The following is a 23,876-nucleotide window of genomic DNA, read 5'->3' on the forward strand; positions in this document are numbered from 1 at the left end:
GGGGGGGGAGGGGGGGGAGGGGGAGAAGCAGGCTCCCCGGTGAGCAGAGAGCCCGATGCGGGGCTCGATCCCAGGACCCTGGATCAGGACCTGAGCCAAAGACAGATGCTTAACCGACTGAGCCACCCAGGCGTGAGGTGCTGATTTCTTTACCTATTGTCTGTGGCTTCTCTCACACCACAGGGGCAGAGTGAATAGGTGTCAGAGACCACTGTTTGGCTTGCAAAACAAAAAAGTATACTATCTGACCTTTATAGAAAAAGTTTGTTGCTCCTGGACTAGAAAACTGATTAGACTGAGAGTCTCCTTTTTTTCCAAGAATACTTGGTGCATGGGACGCCTGCTTCTGTCGCCTCACATTAGGTAGCCCACGGCTCTCCCACTCTTGGTGATAATGTAATTGACTCATGGGGCTCAGGTCATATTTTTTTCTTAATAGCTTAATAGAGGTGAGATCACAGTAAACTTTTTTTCCCCCCCACTTAATGCCATGTTAGATCTTTCCATGTCACTAAGATGCCTGCACTTTTTAAGCTAATTTTGAAACCAAGCTCAAGCCCATAATGAAGTGGCTCCACCAGATCCAGATCCGGGGTGGCGAGTTACCCAGACAACTCCTGGAAGCTGCCCCTCCCTCCCCTGCAGACATCGACGAATGCTCTGCACACTCGGGCATCTGTGGCCCTGGTACCTGCTACAACACCCTGGGGAACTACACCTGTGTCTGCCCCGCGGAGTACCTGCAAGTCAACGGTGGCAACAACTGCATGGGTACAAAGTGTGATGACTGGGGAGACAGTTGTGGGAAAAGCACTCGGGTGTGGGAGGGACTTCTCGGAGTCTCCATGCTTTGGAAGAGTGTGGCGAGGTGTGTTTAGGGGAGTAGAGAGAGGGAGGGGGAGTGTATGAGTTGCTGGTCAGCAGCAGAGAACAAGATGTGAGATTTGGGGGCCCAGGGCTGTCATGTATGGTTGTTCAGGTTGCACACTGTCCAAAAAAAACTAGAATTAAATGGCACCCCCTGTGTCTTGGGGGAGAGACATCAAGCCAGTCATTTTCAAATGGATCCATGAATGAGTTCCCATCCCATCTGGCTCTCTCTTCCTCTGGCTCGGTTATCTTTTATCCACACTCCACTTCCTAACCCAACTGCAGACATGAGGAAGAGCATCTGCTTCCGCCACTATAATGGCACATGTGGAAATGAGCTGGCGTTTAACGTGACCCGGAAGATGTGCTGTTGCTCGTACAACATTGGCCAGGCCTGGAACAGACCCTGTGAGGCCTGCCCCACCCCTGCCAGCTGTGAGTGCCCTCCCCCACCTTCTTTCCAGCTTGGTCCTTCCTAGTGCAATATCTAAGGAGGCACACCTTGCTTAGGGCACCCAGATTAGCTCTCATCCTACATTGTTCCGATGAGGGCTGAGGAGTTGAAGTTATGTCCTAGTTGAGGTACGGAAATCATCACTCTTAAGGTGGGCAAAGCATCCTTTCTTCTATTTTGCAGATTTGGGGAATTCAGAAGGGGTCAGTGAAGCCTATATTTGTGGTGAAGATCCTTGAGTGGGGGAAGGGGCACACTCGGGGAAGCTCTGGGGAGGACTGCTAAAATGTTGGTTGGGATGAAGAAGGGGGTTCCAGGCAGGGAACAGCATGAGCAAAGGCCTGGAGGGAGCACTGAGCCCCAGACCGTGCTAGCAGCTGGAATGAGAGCTAATGGAATGATGTAGCAGCCAGCCCACGTATCAGAAAGCGCTGAAAGCGTAGGGCAGGGAGTGAAAGTGGGCAACGAGGGGGTTACAGTATTAGGGCTGAATGTGTCCCCCCAGATTCACATGTTAAAGCCCTGATCTCCAGTGTGGCGGGGTTAGGAGGTGAAGCCTGGGGGAGGGGATTAGGTCCTGCGGGGGGAGCCCCCCTGAATGGGATGAGCGGACACCTGAGGGAGATGATCTCCACCACGTGAGGACAGAGCGGGAAAACAGCCGTCTGTGAACCAGGAGGTGGCTCTCACCAGACACCGAATCTGCCGACGCCTTGGTCTTGGGCTCCCAGCCTCTGGGACTGTGAGGAATACATGTCTGTTGCTCCCGCCCCCCAGTCTGTGGTGTTTGGTATAGCAGCCCGAGCTGGCTAAGACAATTTGCTTCCTAGGGCTGCAGTAACAAATGACCACAAACTCAATGGCTTAAAAAACCCAGAAATTAATTTTCTCCCAGTTCTGAAGACTAGAAGTCAGATGTCAGGTGTTAGAGGGGGCCATGCCCCTCCCAGAGGCCCTAAGTTAGAATCCATCTTTGCTTCTTCCAGCTTCTGGTGGCTCTGGGCATCCTTTGTGTCTGTCCCTAATCTCTGCCTTCATCTTCACGTGGCATCTTATCCCCGAGGCTCTGTGTGTCTCTCCTTTTCTTATAAGGACACCAGGCATTGCATTCAGGGCCCACCCTCATCCAGGATGACCTCATCTTATCTTGATTCCGCCTGCAAAGACCCTATTTCCCCAAACGGTCACACTCGGAGGTTCTGGGTGGACACGACCTTGAGGGGCGGTGAGTGTCCATCCAGTGCAAGGCGATGGAGAGGGGGTGGTTACTGGGCACTTCCAGGAGACAGATGCTGTTCCTAGGGTTCCGGGTTCTAGGAAACAAGATGGGGCAGACCCAAGCTTGTGCAGGCTGGGAGGAAGCTGCAGACCGCCAACTCTGGCCGGGAGAGTGTCGAGACAGATCAAATGTCATCCCTCAGGTCAGATGCTGGGACTTAGGTACCTGCCCGGACCTCATGCACCTGAAACTGAGGTGCAGGTAGACTCTGATGAGGCAGGAGTCCACGCCAGCCAGGGGTCCATTCTCATCACGATGCAGACAGAAGAGCGAGTGAGGGCCAGGGCAGGCCCCTGGGGAAAGGTGGCAAGGGGGCACTGCCCTGCCCCGGTGGGGGCGGGGGGGGAGCCCAAGGGTGGTGTCTGGTGCGGGTCAGCGGGGAGCCCCAGGGAGCCACCCGTGGGCAGCCCCGAGTTCTCGAGGCTGAAGTGGGCTTTGCTAGGGAACAGCAAAGGGACCAGCATGTGCAAAGTGGTGGCACGGCAGAGCAGGGCATCTCTGGACGTGTAATGACATCAGGGTGATGGGAGGGCAGGAATTACTGCTGGAGACATAGGGCCCGGGGGTGAAGGTCTTGAGGTCCAAACTGAAGAGTCTACCTATTCTGGGGAGGGCAGTGGGGCGCGGGTGGTGGCACTCATGCGGCGAAGAGATGAGCCAGGTCGCATCTCTGCGTCTCTGTGTTGGAAGATCACGCTGCACAGGTGGGTGATTGCCTGTCGCCCTTCCCCTGCTGCTCAAAGCGGGGGTGGGGGGGTGGGGGGAGAGGGACTAGTTATCGGGAGGCCAGATGTGGGCTGCGCTGCAAGGGTTGGAGGAGGCGGTGGGTGGGGGATCAGGAAGAGGAGGAGGTGTCCTCCCCAGGAGCCTGCAGCCCCACTCTGCCCTGTTCTCCTTTGCCCAGTGGACTACCAGATCCTGTGTGGACACCAGGCCCCTGGCTTCGTCATTGACATCCACACAGGGAAGCCCCTCGGTGAGTGACCATGTGCCCCCGCCCGTAGCCCCAGGCCCCTCTGTCCCCAGACCCCTGACCTCTCCCTTCCATGCACCCCCACCCCATGCTCCCGCACTTCCAACTCCCCAGACCAGGCCAGGAGTCCTGTCACCAAACACTGCCCTTCATTTAAAAAAAAAGAGTATTTTTATGAAGTTGTTATTCATTTTTTAAAATTCTGATAAAATACACATAACATGAAATTTACCATCTTAGCCATTGTTAAGCGCACAGCTCAGCGGCATGAATGAAGCACACTCACTCGGTCCTGCGGCCACCCCCACCCTCCGTCTCCAGAACGTTCCAGCTCCCCACACGGAGACTCTGTCCCCATGAAGCACAGACTCCCCACCCCCTGCCGAGCCCCGGCTCCCACCCTCTCCTCTCTGTCTCTGTGGACGGGACTCCTCTGGGGACCTCCTGGGACTGGGGTCCTGCGGGATGTGTCCTGGGTCTGGCTCTTCTCACTGAGCATGACGGTTCCGAGGCTCATCCAGGATGCAGCAGGGGTCAGGACACTTCCGTCCTAAGCTACACAGGCTCTGTACGACCTAGCCCCTGCACGCCACATTTCGGCTGCGTCGCGTTGAATTGATGACCCCATCTCCAGCTGTCCTCCTTATTTGAAACAATCAGAATGTGGCAGACGCGGTGACCGTGTCAAACCAAAGTCCCCTTTACACTCCCACGATTCCCATGCCGCATGCCCCGGGGATTTCTAGATCCTTCTTCATGCATTTCAATATACATAGAGGTCCCCACTGAAAATGTATGGCAATGTTTTCCGGGGAGTTGGAGATTTTATAATTCTAGAATTCCCTACATAGTGGTCGGCAACTCACCTTTTTTGCAGCCGTGGGTGAGCGGGGGGACCCCAGCAGGGCGCAGGGTGGGGGCGCAGGTTGTGGAGCCCTGGGCAGGTTCCTGCATGCAGTGCCACTCCTCTTGGCCGGCTTCGTGGCATTCCACGGGTGGACCCGTGCTGCGTCACGAGCCCGTCCCCCCTGGGTGGGCACTGGGTTCCCTTTCTATACGGTTGAGCCTTGAGCAGCGTGAGGGTTAGGGGCGCCAAACCCCATGCAGTCAAAACTCCGCATATAACTCTTGACTCCCCCCAAACTTAACTAATAGTCTACTGGCGACCAGAAGCCTTACTGATGGGGTAAACGGTAGATTAACACCATTTTGCACATTACATGTATAATATATTGCATTCTTACAATAAAGTAAGCTAGAGTCAAGAAAACGTTATTGAGAAAATCATAAGGAAAGTACCCTTAAGGAAAGTACTGTATTTCTATAAAAAAATAAACACTCATGCCTCAGGGGCCCCTTGCGGTCTGACCCTGCGCTGTTTAAGCAACAGCTGTATACATAACAGCTCCCCGGGATCTAACTCACACACCACACACTTGGCCCAGCTCAAGTACAATTCCGTGGTTCCCCGGGTCTTCACGATCTAAGTTAGGACTTCTTCGTCCCGCAAAAAGAAACCCGGTCCCCGTGAGCGGTCACTCCCTGTTCTGTCCTCCCCCAGCCCCTGGCGACCGCGGTTCTCCTCTCTGTTCCTGGGGATTCGCTCTTCTGGGCGTTTCATGTCACTGGCATTGTATGCTCTGTGTTCTCGCATCTGGCTTTCCTCACCGAGCAGCTTGCCCATGTTGTGACCCCAGGAGGCAGAGGCGGCCTCGCTGGGCCGCGGCCAGGGGGTTTTCCGTCGAGAGACGTGCGCTCCCCCAGCTCTTGGTCCCGCATCCTGATCTCTCTGTGGTGTCAGAAAGATTTTGGCCACCGCAGAGCTGCTCCCCTGTGGCCGGACCACGGGGCCCCTTGGCTCAGGGCCCCCGGCTGCTGCCTGGGGCTGGGCCGGCCCTGACGGCTGACGCCCTCCCCAGACATCGACGAGTGTGGGGAGATCCCCGCCATCTGCGCCCGTGGCATCTGCATCAACCAGATCGGGAGCTTCCGGTGCGAGTGCCCCACGGGCTTCCGCTACAACGGCGTGCTGCTGGTCTGCGAAGGTGCCACCTGCCCGGCCTCCCCAGCCCTGGGTGGGAGGCTGCTCCCCCACCCCGTGCGCTCTGGGCGTGTCATTTAAGCTCCATCAGCCTCGGGTTCCCTTTCTGTACAATGGGGCTAATGCCTGTCCAGGGGCCTCCAGCCCACATCACCGCTGCCCCCGGCTTCCGGCTACTCCCGGAGAGATTCCCCACTCGGAAGCCTGGGGCAGGGTGCGGGGTGGACTCCGGCAGGGAGGCCTCCTCCTGCACTCCCGCCCGTCGGCTGTGTTCCGCAGACATGAACGAGTGTGCCAGTGGGGAGAGCCCCTGCCAGCAGAATGCCGACTGCGTCAATGTCCCCGGCAGCTACCGCTGCACGTGCGCCCGAGGGTACAGGCTGTCACCCGGCGGGGCCTGCGTGGGTGAGCGGGGGGACCCCAGCAGGGCGCAGGGTGGGGGCTGAGGGTGTGGGGTATGGGACAAAGCTAGGCTCCGTCCCCTGTGACTTGAGTCGGGCATGGCTCTGTCCGGGCTGTGCCATGCATGGGGTGGTGGGGATACGGAGCACCTGTTAATGGGGTGGGGGGTGGGGGGGGCGGAACGGGAGCATGGTGCTGGCAGCAGCTTGAATGCGGGGCCTCCAGGCAGGTCCTGGCTCCCCCTTCACAGTGCATGAGGGCTCAGCAAACACTGTGTGTGTGCGTGTGTGTGGAGGTGGGGTTCTGAGGACGCCACACTGCCGGCCCTCCCCCAGGACGGAACGAGTGTCGGGAGATCCCAAACATCTGTAGTCATGGCGACTGCGTGGACACAGAGGGCAGCTACACATGCCTTTGTCACCGTGGCTTCCGCGCCTCGGCGGACCAGACCCTGTGCATGGGTGAGAGTCCCTTCCCGCTTCCTCCTGGAGAGCCAGGCTGCCAAGCGAGGCTGGGGTGGCGGCCACAAGTCTGCACCTCCCCTGGGGTGAGGACAATGCTTTCAACCACCTGGTCCACAGGCAGACCCAGCTTTGAGTCCCGGCACTTAAGACCTTGGGTAAATGACTTACTGAACTCCTTGGGCCTCAGTTTGCAAAATGGGAGTGATAAATTGTTCCAGGGGCACTTTTCAGCCATCACCCCCCAGGTGTCCCTGCCCATCCACCTGGACAGGGCTGGGTGCAGGGGAGGTGGGCTGGGTCCGGCCAGGCCCTCCCGCTCCCTCCCTGCGCTGCCCGATGCCCTGGGTGACCCGGATGGGGCTTGGGGGCTTTGCTCTGGCAGACGTCGACGAATGTGACCAGCAGCCGTGTGGAAATGGGACCTGTAAGAACATTGCCGGCTCCTACAACTGCCTCTGCTTCCCCGGCTTCGTGGCAGCACCCAGTGGAGATTGCGTGGGTGAGCCACCTGGGATGGCGGGCAGGCCTCATTGCTCCCCCTGCCGAAAAGTGGGTCCTTGGCTTCAGGGTCCCCCTCTGAAATAAAGGCTCTGGCCCCAGGGATCCCTTCAGAAAAACAACCCTCAGCGGTTGGTGTTCCTTCTAAAAATGAGTCAACCACAAAATTTCCCACACCTCTTCAATGGTCAGGCCCCGGGGGGGTCTCTTGCTAGAGCTTATGCTCAGCTTGATGGCGGCAGGTACAGGGAGGACAGCGAAGACCTGGGTGATGCTTGCAGTTGAGTGCAGTGGTTAAAAGCATGCATTCCAAAGTCAGGCAGCGTGACTCTAACCCCAGCTTTGCCACCTGCCTGCTGTGTGACCCCAGACAAGTCATCTACCTCTCTGGGCCTCAGTTTCCTCCTCTGCAAAAAAGGAGATTAATTGTAGTACCTACCTATATTAATCGTAGACCAAATAGACTGTAATTACAAGGAATATTACCAGAGATGAAGAGAGACCTCATATATTCAGGGGGCAATTCTCTGAGGAGACATAATCATAAATTCATATGCATCTAACAATAGAGCTTCAAAACATATGAAGTAAAAATGCACAGAACTGAAAAAGAAATAAGCCCACAGTTATAGCTGTAGACTTCAACACCCCTCCCTCAGGAAGAGAGGGGACAAGGAGAAAATCAGTAAGGCTAGGGAAGACCTGAACAACACTGTCAATCACCTAGACCTGGTCAGTATTTATAGAACATTCCAGAACATACATCCTTCTCAAGTGCACAAGGACATTTACCAGGAAAGCCCATATTCTGGGCCATAAAACAAACCTTAACAAACTTAAAAGAATTGGGATGCCTGGGTGGCTCAGTTGGTGAAGCATCAGACTCTTGGTTTTGGCTCAGGTCATGATCTCAGAGTTTTGAGATTGAGCCCACGTCAGTCTCCGTGCTCAGCAGGGAGTCTGCTTCTCTCCCTCTGCCCCCCCCAAGCTCGTGTTTTCCCTCTCTCTCTCAAAATAAATAAATAAATCTTTAAAAAGAGAAACAAATTTAAAAGAATTGAAGTCATACAAAGTAGGTTCTCAGAATGTAAGGGAATTAAAGTAGAAATCAGTCACAGAAAGGCATCCAGAAAAATCCCCAAATATTTGGAAACTAAACAACATTCTGCTAAAGAATCCTGAAATCAAGGAAGAAAGCATAAGGGAAATCAGAAAATATTTTGAATTAAGTGAAAATGGAAACAAAATGTGTGGGGTTTGCCTAATGGAGTACCCAGAGGCAAATTCATAGCATTAAGTGCTATAATACTGGTGTCTGCCTCATCAGAGAGTGGGAGGTTAATATACAGAGCCTAGCACATGAGTACATGATAAACTAAAGTCACCACCCCCAACTTAACTTCTGTTGTGGACGGAAGTGCAAGGGAGGCTCAGAGCCCCCGGACTGTGGGTGACCCCTGCTGCCCATACCCCTTCTGCAGACGTGGATGAGTGCACCACTCTGGTGGGGCAGGTGTGCCGATTTGGCCAGTGCCTTAACACAGCTGGCTCCTTCCACTGCATCTGCCAGGATGGCTTCGAGCTCACAGCCGACGGGAAGGACTGTGTGGGTGAGTCCCGCCTGGGGGTGGGGAAGCCATCTCTGCCAGCCCCCTGCTCCCAGCTTACCTGCGGTTGGTACTTCCAAGCGATCACGGTTCCATTTCATAATCATGCGTTTATCTTAAGGTATAAAAAGAAAAAACTAGCGCATTCCACCTGTGTTTTCACAGGATTTGTGGTTTAGGGTAAGGCTGTCTTAAAAACCTAAGTTTTCTGAAGTGAAGAATAATCAAGGTGCTAGATGGATGCCACAGAATCCTGAAGGGGGTCTGTGTGTGGCTTAAGATTAGGAACCTTGCTCCTTCTTCCCCTGGACGCCCTGTGGCTTCACCCATAACCCCCACTTGAGGACCCAGAGGATCTTTCCCCAGCCGTCCCTGTTTTCCTGAGTCTCAGCCCTTCCCCTGGATCTAGGAGAACTTGTCCTGGGGCCCTTGGCCATCATGCAGTGACCATACGTGCTGGTCCCAGTCCCAAGCAAGCCCCTGTCACAGGCTGGTGCTGGGACCCCTCCTCTTCCTCTCCACAGACACCAACGAGTGTTTCAGCTTCACGGGAACCTGCCTGCCAGGCACTTGCCAGAACCTTGAGGGCTCCTTCCGCTGCGTCTGTCCCCCTGGCTTCCAGGTGCAGAATGACCGCTGTGTTGGTGAGTGTCCAGCCCCACCTCCTGCTCTGGGGCCAAGGAGGCATCTCCGGGCCTCTGTTTCCCCAACTGTAAAATGGGAATGCCACCTGGGATGTACTTAGCACAACACCCAACACAGCTCCATACACAATTACTGGTATTAGGATCATTTTGGCTGCTTGGCCCAGGTTCTCTGTCTGGGGCCCACAGGCTTCCTCATGAGTCCTATAAAACAGGCATGGTTGTGGGGTCATCCCTTACTTGATGAGTGATGGTCAAGGTCAAGGACCAGTCTGGCCTGAGCTCCACTGGTGTAACTGCCCAACTGGGTGACTTTGTACCGCGTTGGCTAATCTGGACCGGTCTGGCCTCAGCAGATGGGCTAGCCTGGTACAGGGTGGGCTAACCTGGATCGGGCTACCCTAGCAGTTACCCTGAGCTAACTTTCTTCAGTGTAAGCTAAGTTTATCCAGTCTTGGTTAGCTTTGTACAAAGTTAGTCTCTAAAACCGAACTTTTCCTGACCATGACCCCTATCTTGGAGATACCTTCTAGGAGAGACCCCCACCCCCACCCGGCACAGCCCACCTGGTGCTCCAGCTCATGCTAAGTCCTGAGGGCCCCTGCCCTGCATCGGTCCCTGGACCCGCCCGGGCTGGGCCCCCACTCTGTCTGCCCCTCCTGGCAGCCGAGGCTGTCCCACTCTGGCGGAGGTCCTGCCTGCCCCCCACCCAGCTCGTGTCCCTACCCCTCCAGACACCGACGAGTGCTCGGAGGAGCCCAACCTCTGCCTCTTTGGCACCTGCACCAACAGCCCTGGGAGCTTCCAGTGCCTCTGTCCGCCTGGTTTCGTCCTCTCCGACAACGGGCACCGTTGCTTTGGTGAGTCTGTGGCCCAAAAAGCATACAGGGTTTAGAGAAGAGGTGGAAGGGAGGGAGAGAAGAGCTGGGTCACCCAGCAAAGGGGGCTGCTGCAGTTTCCTGTGTGGATCTCCAGGAGCGCCGCCTGGGCAGAGGTGTTCCGTGCCTGAGTGGGGTTATTCGAGTCCAGACAACATGTTGGCCAGACAAGTCACTTCTGCGAAGGGCTATCCCAGTCCAGTCTGGGCTGACCCGGTCCCCTGGGCTTTGGTCGTCCTGTAGTGGCTTCAGTTGCCCTACCTGGGTTGGCTTCATCTCAGCTAGGCTAGCCTTGTCCAGTGTGGGCTAGCCTCAACCAATCCGAGCCAGCCTCTTCTCTCCCAGGTTGGAGGCAACAACGGCGTGGGCTGGGCAACTCAACCAGTGTTGGTCGTTCAGATCCCAGCCTGCCCTGGAGGACTTCTCGGCCTGATGGGAGTCCAGGGCTGAGGACTGAGGGGCTCCACGACAAGGATTTGGGGTCTGAAGTCCCATGTCCTCTGGCTCTGTCTCTCCAGGAAGGGGCTTCTGAGCCAAGAATAGTGTGGCTCAGTTTGCTGTCCCTGGCAAGGGGGCACCCCCACAGCTGTGGATGTGGGGTGTTCCTGGAAGGGATCCCTCGTGGTCCAGGGGCTGACCCTCATTGGCCCAGGGCGGGTCACATGTCCGTCTCAGAGCCAATCACCACAGTCAGGGGCCTGGAGGGTTCTGATTGGCCATTGGTAGGGCCGGGGTCCCCCCCCATTCTTGGGGACCCGGGATCCGAGCAGGGCACCGCTGATGACCCTTCAAATGTTTCCCTGGGGATCACCCCACAGACACGCGGCAGAGTTTCTGCTTCACCCATTTTGAGGCCGGGAGGTGCTCTGTGCCCAAAGCTTTCAACACCACCAAGGCCCGGTGCTGTTGCAGCCAGAGGCCTGGCGAGGGCTGGGACGACCCCTGTGAGCTGTGTCCTCAGGAGGGCAGCGGTGAGCGCCCCGCCCTGTCTAGTCTCCCCTTGGGTTCTGCCTGCCTGCCTGCCTGCATCGGTTTGGTTGCCTGCACCCGCTCAGGGGGTTCCTGGGGGCTGCACCGGCCCCCGACGCTCACCCCCTTCCCCTCTTGGTGTCCAGCTGCCTTTCAGGAGCTCTGCCCCTTTGGCCACGGGGCCGTCCCAGGCCCGGATGACTCTCGGGAAGGTGAGCCCCTCGCCCACGTGCTAAGGGCCCCTCCTCGGCCGCCCACTCTGTCTGGGCTCTGCCCCTCCCCCTTCCCAAGTCTCAGACTCCCTCCTCGACCAGTGGGTGGCCCTGGACCGCATGGGCCCCCGAGGGAAGGAAGAGCGCCTGAGTGTGGCTGGGGCGTGACAGGCGCCGTGCCGGCCACCCCTGCCGCCCACAGACGTGAACGAGTGTGCGGAGAGCCCCGGCGTCTGCACCAACGGCCTGTGCGTCAACACCGACGGCTCATTCCGCTGCGAGTGTCCCTTTGGCTACAGCCTGGACTTCACAGGCATCCGCTGTGTGGGTGCGTGACCAGCCCATGTCCCCTGGAAGGAAGGAGTGGGGTGGGCAGAGCAGGTGCCACCAAAGCAGGATCCTGTCCCTCGGCCGCTGTCACTCTCCCCACCCGCTCGACCCTTCTCCGCGTGGTTCACTCGCTCACTCACTCCCTCGCGCACTCAGGCCATCCGTTCCCGCAGGCCGACACCCTGCGCCTGCCTGCCCTGCATCCGGCCCAGAGGGGCCCCGGGCCTGGCCCTGTGTAGCTGCGGCGGTCGGTGGGGGGCGGACAGGACACTCTCGAAATGTCGAGGACGGGAGGCCCCCTGCAGGCCCTGACTGCCCCCTTCCCCCGCCCCCAGACACGGACGAGTGCTCCGTCGGGCACCCCTGCGGCGAAGGCACCTGCACTAACGTCATCGGAGGCTTCGAATGCGCCTGCGCCGACGGCTTCGAGCCTGGCCCCCTGATGACCTGCGAGGGTAGACCCTGCCGGCCAGGGGCTGGGCTGCGTGGTGGGGGGCGCCGGGGGCCGGCCTGGGGGCGGGGGCGTGCAGCCCGCAGGCCGACCCTGCCCAGCAGGCACCTGCTCTGGCCTCCGCAGACGTGGACGAGTGCTCCCTGAACCCCCTGCTCTGCGCCTTCCGCTGCCGCAACACCGAGGGCTCCTACGTGTGCACCTGCCCGGCCGGCTACGCCCTGCGGGAGGACGGCGCCATGTGCCGAGGTAGGACGGGCAGCGCTGGGGCGCGCTGGGCGGGGCCGGGCTCCCCGGGTCCTCCGCGCCGTGGTCCTGGAGAAGACAGGTTGGTGAGAGCCTGGGCCGCCCGAGGCTGAGCAGAGCCCCGAGGCACGTGGGGGGCAGCGGGCGCTCTGCTGTGAGTGGCCCTCTGTCGTCGTGAAAATGGGGTCCCGAGGCTCACAGGTCACTGGCTCTGGTGGCCTCTCCAGAGCTGAGGAGGACAGTGAGGACAGCAGCTGTGCCCCCCGGGGAGGTGTGGCAACGTCTGGAGACAGTTTCTGTTGTCACAGTCGGGTGTGGGGGGTGGGACAGGCATCGAGTGGCCGGGGACGCTGCTCAATAGACCACAGAGCTCAGAATGGTTGTCCACCACAAGGGGTTCTCTGGTCGCCAATGTCCTTCGTGTCAGAGCCGAGCAGCTCTGGGCTGGGATTTGGGGCCTCCAGGGCTCCTTCAGTGCTCCGGGGACCGTGGTGAAGGCCAGAGAGATTCACAGACCCTGATGTGGGCAGGGCATGCGGACGTGGGGATGCTCCTGGACCCCTCGGCTTCTCCAGGGGCCTGGGCACGTGGCAGTGCTGTGCCAACCTCACTCTGGCCCTGGCTGGGGCCCCCAGAGAGAGGTGGGATCCAGGCCCCCACAGCCTGGGGCCAGGCCACGGGGCGCCTGACCTTGGCCGCCCTCTCTCCCTGGTTACCTGCAGATGTGGACGAGTGTGCGGACGGTCAGCAGGACTGCCACGAGCGGGGCATGCTGTGTAAGAACCTCATCGGCACCTTCGCCTGCATCTGCCCCCCAGGCCTGCGGCCTCAGCCCAGCTCCGGGGAGGGCTGCACAGGTATGGGGGTGCTTTGGGGGTGCGGGGACACCCCCGGGGGGAGAGAAGTCAAAGCAAGAGAATGCGGCGGGAGGGGACGCTCCAGGGCGAGGGGAGGCTGGCCTGGAGGGCTCTGGCTTCCCCGGCGGCCTGCCTCATGCCTCCCACCGCAGATGAGGACGAATGTCGCGCCCAGCCCAGCCTGTGCACCAACGGCCGCTGTATCAACACCGCGGGCAGCTTCCAGTGTGACTGCGACAAGGGTTTCCGGCTCAGCCCCGCCGGCACCGAGTGTCATGGTGAGTGTGGCCGGGCACGGCGGGCACAGCCACCCCCACGTGGCGCTGCCGCCTGGGAGCCCCCCAAGCCAGCGCCCACGACACAGGTCACCCCAGAGCCAGCTCAGCCCCTTGCCTCCCGAGCCCCGTCTCGGCGATGCCCCAGCGCCGGGCTGGGGACGCAGGCCAGCCCCCTGGAGTCACCGACAGCCCCCTCTTCCTCACCCACTCCAGTCTCCAGCCTGTCCCCTCCACGTCCGGTCCCTGGATGTCATCCATCTGCTCGGTCCCCACTGTGTGTCCAGCATACCTCCACGTGCCTCCTCCCCAGTGTTCCCTGGCCTCCATGCTGCCCTTGACCGTGCATGGTCTCTGCGGCCGGGAGATGCTGCCCTTTGCCCTCAGGAAGCCGCCCAGCTCTGCAGCCCCAGGGCATCTCTCTGACCCTTTGGGTTTGCGGCGGTCCCAGCCCCCGCCCACAGAGGGCATCTAACAGAGCCAGGGGACAGTGGTCGGGAGGGTTTCACCCCGTGCCCACACACAGCGTGTCAGAGACATCGGGGAGCCCTTGGTAGATTCTCAGGGCCGCCGGATGCCCCGGGGAAGGGGACCCCCCGACGGCCCGTTTACCCCGCCCACCGCCCCCGCCCGCTCCCCACAGACGTCCGCCAGGGGCCCTGCTTCTCCGAGGTGCTGCAGGCCGCGTGCCAGGCTCAATCGAGCAGCGGTGAGGCCGTCACGAGGGCCCAGTGCTGCTGTGGGGGCGGCCGGGGCTGGGGGCCCCACTGTGAGCTCTGTCCCCTGCCTGGCACCTCTGCCCACAGGACCCTGTGCCCCCACGGCCCGGGCTACACCGCTGAAGGCCAAGGTGGGTGGCGAGTTTGTTCATGGTCATGTCTGTGGCCCGGAGGGTGCTAGGGCGTGCGAGCCAGTGGGAACTGGGGCCCGTTCGTTGCTGTGTGTGTGCGTGAACTGGGGTGACGGGGTGAGCAGGGGTGTGAGACAATGTGTTCTTTGTTCTCTGCGGGCTCGTGGGTGGGCCTGCGGAAGCGTGTGAGCTGGTGTGCCTTCCCTTTGTGAGCAAGCTCGGTCATGAGGGTGTTTCCGTGTGTTCTTGAGTGTGGGAGCGTGTTAGTGAGCATGTGTGTGTGCCGGCGAAGGGAGGAGCTGGTGTGTGTTTCGTGCACGCTGGCTGCAGGAGGAGGACGTACCAGAAGGTGGCTTAGAGGGACTGAGCCCATCCGTGCGTTTTGGAGTCTAGCAAGGGTCTGTGAGGGTGGGTGCGTGTGTGAGTGAGTGTGAGTGTTTCTCTGCACGAGTCTGTCTCCTCTGGCGTGTCAGTGAGGGTGAGACGGGTCATCCCTAGGGAGCAGCTGTGACACCGAGGGCTGAGGAGGAGGTGCCTTTGCGAGGGTGTGTCTGGGGGGGGGGGACAGAGGAATCCCTGAGTGTGTGTTGCTGTGATTCTGCAGGAGCTTCAGCGTGTGACTGGTGTGCAGTGCATGTGTAATCTCTGTGCTTCCACGTTTGTGTGGGTGCCCTGGTGAGGCTGTGGGGAGGGTGTGTCCCCCCGCCGCCAGGTGTCCTCAGTGTGTGGTGGAAGGAGCTCCGTTTGTGTTTCCCGCTGGCAGAGGTATGACTCACAGCCAAACGGTGGGGTCTCCAGGGTCAGTAGAGGCTGGCCTTGCCCCAGGGGGAGGGCTGGTGGACACAAGGGTGGAGGTGTGCCCCAGTGCCCCAAGGCGGCCAGTGCAGCTGAGCCCTGCGTGTCCCCCCAGATGTGGACGAGTGCCACATGCTTGCTCACCTGTGCCCCCACGGCGAGTGCATCAACAGCCTTGGCTCCTTCCGCTGTCGCTGCCAGTTTGGGTATGCGCCAGATGCTGCTGCCACAGCCTGTCTGGGTGAGCCTCCCCACCCCCGTCCCCTGGCCCCGCCCCTTTGCACAGCGCCAGAGCATCCCTGGTCCTGCCCCCTGCCCCAACCCCATCTGGGCCACTTCCCTCCTGGTATTTTGTGCATCCTGAGATTTTCAGTTACACCGTGTAGCAGATGTTCACCTAAGTCAGGAATCAGCAAACTCCAGCTCAGGGGACTAGTCCGGCCCTCCACTTGTTTTTGTTCATAAAGTTTTATTGGCACACAGTCATGCCTATTTATTTCCCTTCCGCTGTGGCTGTTTTCCCACGCCACAAAGGCAGAGTTGAGTAGTTGGAACTGAAACCACGTGGCCCACAGAGCCAAACATGTTTATTCTCTGGCTTTTTATGGAAAACGGGCCAATTCCTTGTGTAAGCCCATAGAGTCTGCTTGGTTAGGGCCTGAGTGGAGACCCCAGGCCCTGAGCCTCCGGGAACATCTGTCTGATCCCCCTGCATGCTGCTGACCCTCTAGATGTAGATGAGTGTGGCCAGGCCCCCACGCCATGTGCCTTCCTCTGCAAAAACACTGAGGGCGGCTTCCTGTGTGCCTGCCCCCGAGGCTACCTGCTGGAGGAGGACGGCAAGACCTGCAGAGGTGAGGGCCCCCCCCCAGGCCCTGGGGGGCTCCATCCCCGGCCCCCCAGGGATGCCCCGGGCTCGTCCCCTCCACCCCACTGCGTGGCGTTGGACGCCAACCTTGGGATCTTGCCCCTGGGAAGCTCCCAGCCCCGGGGGGGCCCTGCCCTGAGCCCGCGGGGACCATCTGTGCCGCAGACCTGGACGAGTGCTCCTCTAGGCAACACAACTGCCAGTTCTTCTGCGCCAACACCATCGGCTCCTTCGCCTGCCGCTGTCCCCCCGGCTTCACGCAGCACCACCAGGCCTGCCTTGGTGAGTCCTCCCACCCCTCCCTGCAGCTGATGCGTGGCGCCGGCCTTCACTCGTTTCCCAGATACGTAGCGAGCGCTGAGTGTGCGCCAGACATCGGGGAAGGAGGGTGATCGGAGCAAAGCCCGCGCTCTGTGGGTGCTCATATCCCGGTGGCAGTCTCCTTCCTCACCCTGGGGACGTGGGAGGCCCGCCCTGAAGAGTCCCTCTGACCTTGGCCCAGGAAACCCACTTTTGCCCCTGACTACTCCCTGCTGGCTCCTAGGGTCTCCCCAGGGTGCTCCGGAAAGCCCGGGGGCTCACAGGGTCCAGAGGGGAAGTTGGTTCAGAAGCCAAAGCTGCAGGGGCATCTGCCGCTCCCATCACTTTTTAGTGTGAAAGAATCAGACTCCCGCTGAGGGCCAAGCCCAGCCGTGGGTGGCCCCATTCAGGCTCCCACTAACCCGCTCAGCCCGCACCTACTGAGACCTCCTATGTACCAGGCAGTGCTCTAGGCCAGAGGGCTGCCCACGCCAATCGCCTAGGTCAGGCCCAGCCCCCTACTTGCTTTTGTTAATAAAGTTTTATTGGCACGCAGTCACGCCCATTCATTTACATACGGTCTGTGGCTGTTTTTGAGCTACAAGAGCAGAGCCAGAGCCAAGTAGCTGCCACAAAGTCACACGTATTTTTCCTAGCTGTCCCTTTGCAGAAGCGATTTGCCTAGGCCTGTTCTAAACCCCGAGGGCGCAGCAGTGCACACAAGAGCAAGCTTGCTGTGCCGCAGGGCATCCAGGCAGAAGCAGACAGTAAGTTAACACCAGAGTGTGTTGGAAGGCGACGCGTGGCGCGAAAGAAAGAAAACATAAAGCAGAGTAACGAGATCGGGAAGCCTGCAGTATTTCACATAGGTATCAGGAGAAGCCTCGTCAAAAGGGACATTTGTACAAAGGGCGGAAGGAGGTGCCGGAGCGAGTTGTGTGCCCATCTGGGAAGAGCCCGGTGAGCCTTGAAACAAGCTGCATTTCTCATTCTCTGCACAGTTATTTTCTCTGTCCCTGAAGATGCGAACACCTAACGTAGCATTTGTATGTGGGCAGCTCGATGCGCGTACACGTGCGGGCCCTGCACACGGCCCATGCGTGCCATGCACCGGGCAAGCTCACGTGAGACTCCTCTCCCACAGATCGAGGGCTCCGGGTCATTCCTCACTCACACCCGCCTAGCCTGTACTCCTTGTGGGTGGTCTTAGGCTGACCGGATCAGGGGTCGCCAATGTTTTTCTATCAAATGTCCAACAGTAGATCTTTTCAGCTTTGTGGTCCCTACGGCCTTTGTCGAAAACACTCAGCCCTGCCCTTGTAGATCAAAAGTAGCCACAGATGGTGCATCATAAACGAATGGGCAAAGCCGTGTGCCAATGAAATGCATTTACAAAAAAACAGGCAGCGGGCCAGATTTGGGTCTCAGGGCCTCTGTTTGCTGATGCCTGAACTAGAAGATCAAACTTACATGACCACGGTAGGGCCCCCGACCCTTGGTTTGCTTTGCTGGATGCAAGGGAGAGAAACCGCCGTAGCGCCTGATGCTTCTCTCTGGTGGGATCCTGGCAGGAATCCCGGGGTGGTCTCTGCGGCCCCTCAAGGGACAGCTCGGACATGAGGGATGAGCCCACAAGCAGATACAGGAGCCACCCTGGCTTAGAAGCCCCATGTCCCCAGTGTCTCTTGCACCCAAGAGAGAGTCCAAGTCCCTAACGGGAAGTGTCTAGGGTCAAGAATCTTCATACTCTAGGAAGCCAAAACTAGGGTTGCCTGCCAGAAATAAACCACCAGTGTGGGCCATTACCACCATAACCAGCCATGTCTTGGCTTGCCCTGCTGTCACAAAACACCCTAGACCGGCGTGGGGGGCGGGGCTTAAACAGTAGACACTTACTGCTCACAGTTCTAGAGCCTGGAAGTTCAAGGTCAGGGTGCCGGGACGGTCGGTTTCTGGTAAGGACTCTTACCAGCTGCCTCCTCTCTGTGGCTCACAAGGCAGAGAGAGAGAGAGAGAGAGCAAGGTCTCGGGTGTCTCTTCTTACAAGTCGCCCCCTCCTGAGCCCACAGAGGGTAAGTCGGCCACCCCAGATCACACAGCTTTGGAGGCAATGCCGATGAGAGTCGAACGAAGTCCTATACGTGCATGATCTTGAACGTTCGGGACAGTTCTGGGAGGTGGGGACGGTTACAGATCTCATTTCACAGAAGGAGAAACTGAGGCACAGAGAGGGACAGTGACTTGCCCGAAGCCAAACCGTTGATCAGGCGGTGGGCCCGGCACGGTGGTGCCCGACCCGAATCCCCTAACCGCCAGGCCGTCCTGCCCGTTCTCTGTCCCCTGCAGACAATGACGAGTGCTTGGCTCAGCCTGGCCCGTGTGGCACCCATGGGCGCTGTCACAACACGCCCGGCAGCTTCCGCTGTGAGTGCCACCAAGGCTTCGTCCCGGACAGCTCAGGCCGAGGCTGTGAAGGTAGAGCTGGGCTTTGGGTGGGGTCCGGGCCCGGGCTGTGGTCCAGGGGGCCGCCAGGCAAGCCGTCTGGCCCTGTCCGTGTCTCGCAGACGTGGATGAGTGTGACGGGCCCCATCGCTGCCAGCACGGCTGTCAGAACGAGCTGGGGGGCTACCGCTGTGGCTGCCCCCAGGGCTTCACCCCGCACTCCCAGTGGAGCCAGTGTGTGGGTGAGTGTCCAGGGCTGGGAGGAAGCCGGGGCCCCCCCATCAGAATCTGTCCAGAGCAGACAACTAGGAACCACGCCCATCTGGGTCGTGCACCCCCCACCTCCACTGCTGGGGAGGCGCAGGGCAAGCTTGGCAAAGCTCAAGTCCACTTTTTAGGGAGTGGTGGCCTGGGGGGCTCAGCTGAGAAGGATTCTGAGTCAGTACCTGCGATCACTGGGAAAGAGTGCTGGGATTGATTAGTGATGCCTGCTCCGGGTGTGGCAGTGGGGACCAGGGGCGTGCATGCCGCATCTTTGCCATAGCCGTTGCAGAGGCCCTCAGTCTGGGGGACTAGCCTTCTGCACCCCGAACTTCTCCATCGCATGCTTCTCTTTGTGCTCCAGCCCTCCTCACGGCAGCCTCATCCTTACCACGTCTCTCTGCTCCTCCCCTACAGTCTGGCTTTCACTCTCTACCCTTGTTGGGCCCGCTCTTTGGAGACCCCTCCACCTCCCCTGTTCTGGGCACCACTACCTGCTCCTCCTGGACACTCTCCTCCCTCCGCCTCTATGGCGCGGCTGCCCCTGCCCTCCCGCCGCCTCTCTGACACTCCTTTCTCCCTGGTTCCTCCTCCCGCCCCTGATGGTGGGTCCTCGGCTACGTTCTCCATCTTTGCCCTGCCCTGCAGCAGTTGGCCCTTGGGGACAGCACACACCTTCGGCCCTGCTGCCGGTTCCTCCTGGTCGGCCTGCCTCCCCCTCTGCACACTCACGCCCTCACTCCTCCAGCTGCAGCTTGCCTCGGACCTACCTTGCGTCAGGCCCTGGGATGCAGAAGTGGGCCAAGTAGCAGACTCCATCCCTGCTCACCGGGGTTCTCCTCTAGTGGTGGGGACCAGGATTAATTAGGCCAGTGGTTCTCAACTGGGAATGGTTCTGCCCCCTTGGGGACATTTTGAAGGGTCTTGGAGACCTTCTGCTCATCACAACTGGGAGGTGGATGCTCCTGGCATCTCGTGCGTGGAGGCCACGGGTGCCACTCAATATCGTGTGGTGCACGGGACAGCCCCCACCACAGAGAATGATCCAGTCCCCAGTGTCAGTTGTGCCAAGTACGAAACCTCATTCTAGATGGTCCCACAGTTTAGGATTCCTGGGAAATTTGGAGAAATGCTTCGAAGGAGGATGACAGGGCTGGGGGAGTTGAGGAGTGTGGGGTGGGGCAGACCTATGCCAGGGCTGATGGAGAGCCTGATGGAGGGTGACCCTGACCCAGGAGGAGCCGGAGTTAACTGCGTGGGGACCGGGAGTGCTGTGGGCAGGGGCTTTGGGGGTGCACAAGCCGCCCCCCCAGTTCTCTCTCTCTTGCTGTCCCCACTCACAGACGAAAACGAGTGTGCGCTGTCCCCTGCGGCCTGTGGCGGCGCCTCCTGCCACAACACGCTGGGCGGCTTCCGCTGCGTCTGCCCCTCTGGCTTTGACTTTGACCAGGCCCTGGGGGGCTGCCAGGACGTAGACGAGTGTGCCGCCCGGGGAGGCCCCTGTAGCTACAGCTGCGCCAACACCCCTGGTGGCTTCCTGTGTGGCTGTCCCCAAGGCTACTTCCGGGCCGGGCAAGGGTGAGGGGCTGGAGCGGGCAGGCAGAGTCCCCAACCCTGTGGGAGCGCGCACACGCACACACACGTGTCCATGCACGCAGGCCATTTGCACACGTGTGCACAGAGACCTGGGCACCCACAGTACATGTGTGGGTGCACACACGAGCTCACACCCCATTTTGGTGTAATTGCCTGCATGGTGCTCCTATATATTTGCACGTGCACAGCGGTAGGTGCACACTCTCTGTGATACCCTCGAGCCTCTGCACGACTCACACCTACGCCTACACGCCTAGGCACCTTGTGCATCCGTATGTCTCAGTGTCCACATGTGTGCACATGATACACACCAGCAGCCGGGCTGCCTGCAGGTTCACATCTCTGCCCGGGTGAGCTAAGGGGTGCGTGTGCACACACGCACACGTCCTTTGTGCATGCACACGCAAAGGCTCACCCGCACATTTACACACCAGCACCCGTCCCCACGGGCAGTGTGGCTCTGAATGGAGAGTGGGGCTGGAGGGGGTGCGGGGGAGATCCCACCAGCCTGACCCTGAAGACCCACCACCCCCTTGTCCTGGCCCAGGCACTGTGTCTCTGGCCTGGGCTTCAGCCCTGGACCCCAGGAGGCCCCAGACGAGGAGGAGCTGCTCTCATCCGAAGCCTGCTATGAATGCAAGATCAATGGCCTCCCCCCTCGTGACCGGCCACGGCGCAGCGCCTACGGGGGCCACCAGGTGGGGAGAAGGAAGGCAGAAGTGAGAGGAATGCTGGGTCTGAGGGGCTTTCAGTATTGGATTTAACTAAATATGAGTGTATTACTTTGTCCTATCCCCCCTTTTTCTCCCCTTTCCTATTGTTGCCATTGTTTTCTGTAAGCTTCTCAAAGGTAGGGCCCTGTGTCTGTAAGAGTGAGTGCAGTGGTTGTCGGGGCTCCTGGGCTGGGCGCCCGTGGATCTGGGTGGAGGAGGGCTGCCCCCTTCCCCCCATTCCCCTGCACCCTCCCCGGCTTTGCCTGCAATACCCAAGACTGCCAGCAGGTGTCAGCAAGAGCACATGTCTGAGCAACACTGCCGGGTAGTGGGGGAGGGCTGAAGTCTCCAGACCGGAGGGGCAGGGAAACAGGACTAGCTTTCACATTAACACAACCACAAAGCACCCCCCCCCAACATGTAAATGAGGCGGAACAAATAGCAGTGCCCAGAGCCAAGGAGAAGAAAACACAGATCACCTCCTGTAGGACTGGCTACGTCACCCGGCCCCGGTTAGCCTGCCATTGAGGCCACTGGCTCATTCAGGGCCCTGTCCGGCTGCCAGGACCAGGAGCGCACTCAGAGCAGTTCACATAAAGAGGGGTTTGTCATCTGCACACAGGGTGCTCTCAAAGAGCCCAGATGCAGGAAGCGTCGCAAACCCCCCCCACCCCGGGAACCGGAAGGCTGTTGGGCAGCTCCTCTCTGTGGCCCCTACCCACTGCATTCCCATTCTCCCCGCCTCTGACCGGCACCTGCCTGGTCTTTGTCCACAGGTGAGCCTGGCCAGCCTTGACTCGGAGGCCCCACTGACCTTGGGCCTGAACCTCTCACGCCTGGGCGGGGCTGAGCACATCCTGGAGCTGCGGCCAGCCCTGGAGAGCCTGCGGGGACAGGTCCGCTATGTCATTGCCCGTGGCAACGGGCCAGGTTTCTTCCGCATGCATCACCTCCGGGGCCTCAGCTCCCTGCAGCTGGGGCGACGGAGGCCAGGGCCTGGGACCTACCAGCTGGAGGTGGTGAGCGTGGCAGGGCCCTGGGGCACCTGGCCGGAGGGGCAGCTGACACCAGGGGGCGGGGCCTTGCGGCTGAAGGTGCATCTGCGGCTGCTGTAGCTGGAAGGAGCCCGCACCTCCTGCCTGACCTCAGGCCCCTCCCGCAGCCCCCTCTCTGGACTCCCTGCATGGGCACTGCCCCATCCTTGCCTCTTCTGGCAGGATTTGGGGGAAACTGATGTCACTCAGCTCACCGCACACCGCAGAGAGACCCTGGTGACCCTGGTGAAGCCTTGGCCTCGGGTGCGCCCCAGGGCCCCCCATTCATCCTCTTCTCCTGAACGGCAGATTCTGGAGTTGGGGGGCTACCGATCCCACCAGCAATGGGATCACTGACCAGGTGGAACCCCAAAACTCAGGAAGAGTAAAATGCGATTCTGCGACCTCAGGCGAACCCAGCCTCTGCCCAGGGGGACCCCAACATTCCGCCTTGTCTGGAGACAGCTGGAAGCCACGGCATGCACCCTCCTCCACCAACCAGGGTCAAGGAGGGGCCTGTGATTCACCGTAGCTGGTCAGTCTCAGGCTTACACTGCTGCACGGCCCCGGGGCTCACCCCTGGGGCGCGGTGGGACATGGGAACGGACAGCTGGGGTGGGCCTGGGCCTTGACCCTCCGAGCCAAAGAGCCTCTGGGGCCCCAGCCAGAGTTGGTGACACGCAGCCATGCTCGAGCCCCCGGTGGGGTGGGCTAGGGTTCCAGCCTGCTTTTATATCAGAAGCAGAGACAACAATAAAGTTATTTTGGGTTGAGTCTGCCTCTTTGGCATGTTCTGGAAGTCAGGAGATGCTGCCCTCAGCAGAGCCAGGCCAGGCTCACAGGTCGGGGAGCAGGAGGCCCCGGAGGGTAGGATGGACTTCAGCCTGGGGCTCAGAGGAGAAACCATGCAGGTGAGACACGGGAAGGCCACTGTCCACCTGGGGGTGGGGGACACGGTCCCAGGGTGCAGGCAGGTTCTGTGAACTTCAGACCCGTGAGTGGCACAAGGCCAGGCTGATGGTGGCCACCCCTGGAATCCCTTGCGGGTTCATCGATCCTGACGACAACGGCTCATGCTTCCTGACCACGTATGATGTGCCAGGCACCGTTCCAAGTATTTTCCCATTGTCAACCCATTTACTAGTCCTTGCAACTGCCTGGAATAGAGGCTGTTGTGCTCATCCCCATTGCACCGATTGGAAAGGAGGTGAGGGTGACCCCCGGTGGCAGGCAGCAGAGCCCGCGTCCGTGCCGGGAGAGCGTGGCTGTGCAGTCAGCGTGTGCGGACGCTGTGCCTGTCAGACGGCACATTTATTTTTTTTAAGTTTGCTTACTTATTTTTTTAGTAATCGCTACACCCAGTGTGGGGCTGGAGCTCACGACCCCGAGGTCCAGAATCACACACGCTCCTGACTGAGCCAGCCAGGCGCCCCAGAGAGTAGAGCATTTGGTCCCCGCTGACTTGTCTGAGAAAATCGGCAATATCACCCATTTTACAGGGGGCAGAACCAAGGCTCAGAGAGTTTGTAGAATCTGCCCGATTCGCCTCCACAGCCTAGCGGGGCCT

General features: G+C 59.6%; 1 protein-coding gene across 1 annotated transcript in view; it reads left to right on the forward strand.

Moving 5' to 3' along the window:
• The window catches only part of FBN3 (fibrillin 3), a 55,336-nt gene extending 32,274 nt beyond the window's left edge, over positions 1-23,062 (forward strand). The window contains exons 40-65 of the mRNA XM_032394859.1: positions 646-771; positions 1,156-1,305; positions 3,508-3,579; positions 5,496-5,621; positions 5,897-6,022; positions 6,355-6,480; positions 6,866-6,982; positions 8,463-8,591; positions 9,113-9,232; positions 9,967-10,092; positions 10,929-11,081; positions 11,226-11,291; positions 11,494-11,619; positions 11,957-12,076; positions 12,199-12,321; positions 13,041-13,175; positions 13,328-13,453; positions 14,094-14,300; positions 15,211-15,336; positions 15,827-15,949; positions 16,129-16,245; positions 18,610-18,738; positions 18,828-18,947; positions 20,310-20,544; positions 21,110-21,260; positions 22,052-23,062. Of these exons, the coding sequence (XP_032250750.1) occupies positions 646-771; positions 1,156-1,305; positions 3,508-3,579; positions 5,496-5,621; positions 5,897-6,022; positions 6,355-6,480; positions 6,866-6,982; positions 8,463-8,591; positions 9,113-9,232; positions 9,967-10,092; positions 10,929-11,081; positions 11,226-11,291; positions 11,494-11,619; positions 11,957-12,076; positions 12,199-12,321; positions 13,041-13,175; positions 13,328-13,453; positions 14,094-14,300; positions 15,211-15,336; positions 15,827-15,949; positions 16,129-16,245; positions 18,610-18,738; positions 18,828-18,947; positions 20,310-20,544; positions 21,110-21,260; positions 22,052-22,390 (3,614 nt within the window). The 3' untranslated portion in view covers positions 22,391-23,062. The remainder of the gene's footprint in view (positions 1-645; positions 772-1,155; positions 1,306-3,507; positions 3,580-5,495; positions 5,622-5,896; positions 6,023-6,354; positions 6,481-6,865; positions 6,983-8,462; positions 8,592-9,112; positions 9,233-9,966; positions 10,093-10,928; positions 11,082-11,225; positions 11,292-11,493; positions 11,620-11,956; positions 12,077-12,198; positions 12,322-13,040; positions 13,176-13,327; positions 13,454-14,093; positions 14,301-15,210; positions 15,337-15,826; positions 15,950-16,128; positions 16,246-18,609; positions 18,739-18,827; positions 18,948-20,309; positions 20,545-21,109; positions 21,261-22,051) is intronic.
• Positions 23,063-23,876: the final 814 nt, after the last annotated feature.

This window comes from Phoca vitulina, unplaced genomic scaffold, assembly GCF_004348235.1.
Source record: "Phoca vitulina isolate PV1807 unplaced genomic scaffold, GSC_HSeal_1.0 scaffold81, whole genome shotgun sequence".
NCBI classification, from domain to species: domain Eukaryota; kingdom Metazoa; phylum Chordata; class Mammalia; order Carnivora; family Phocidae; genus Phoca; species Phoca vitulina.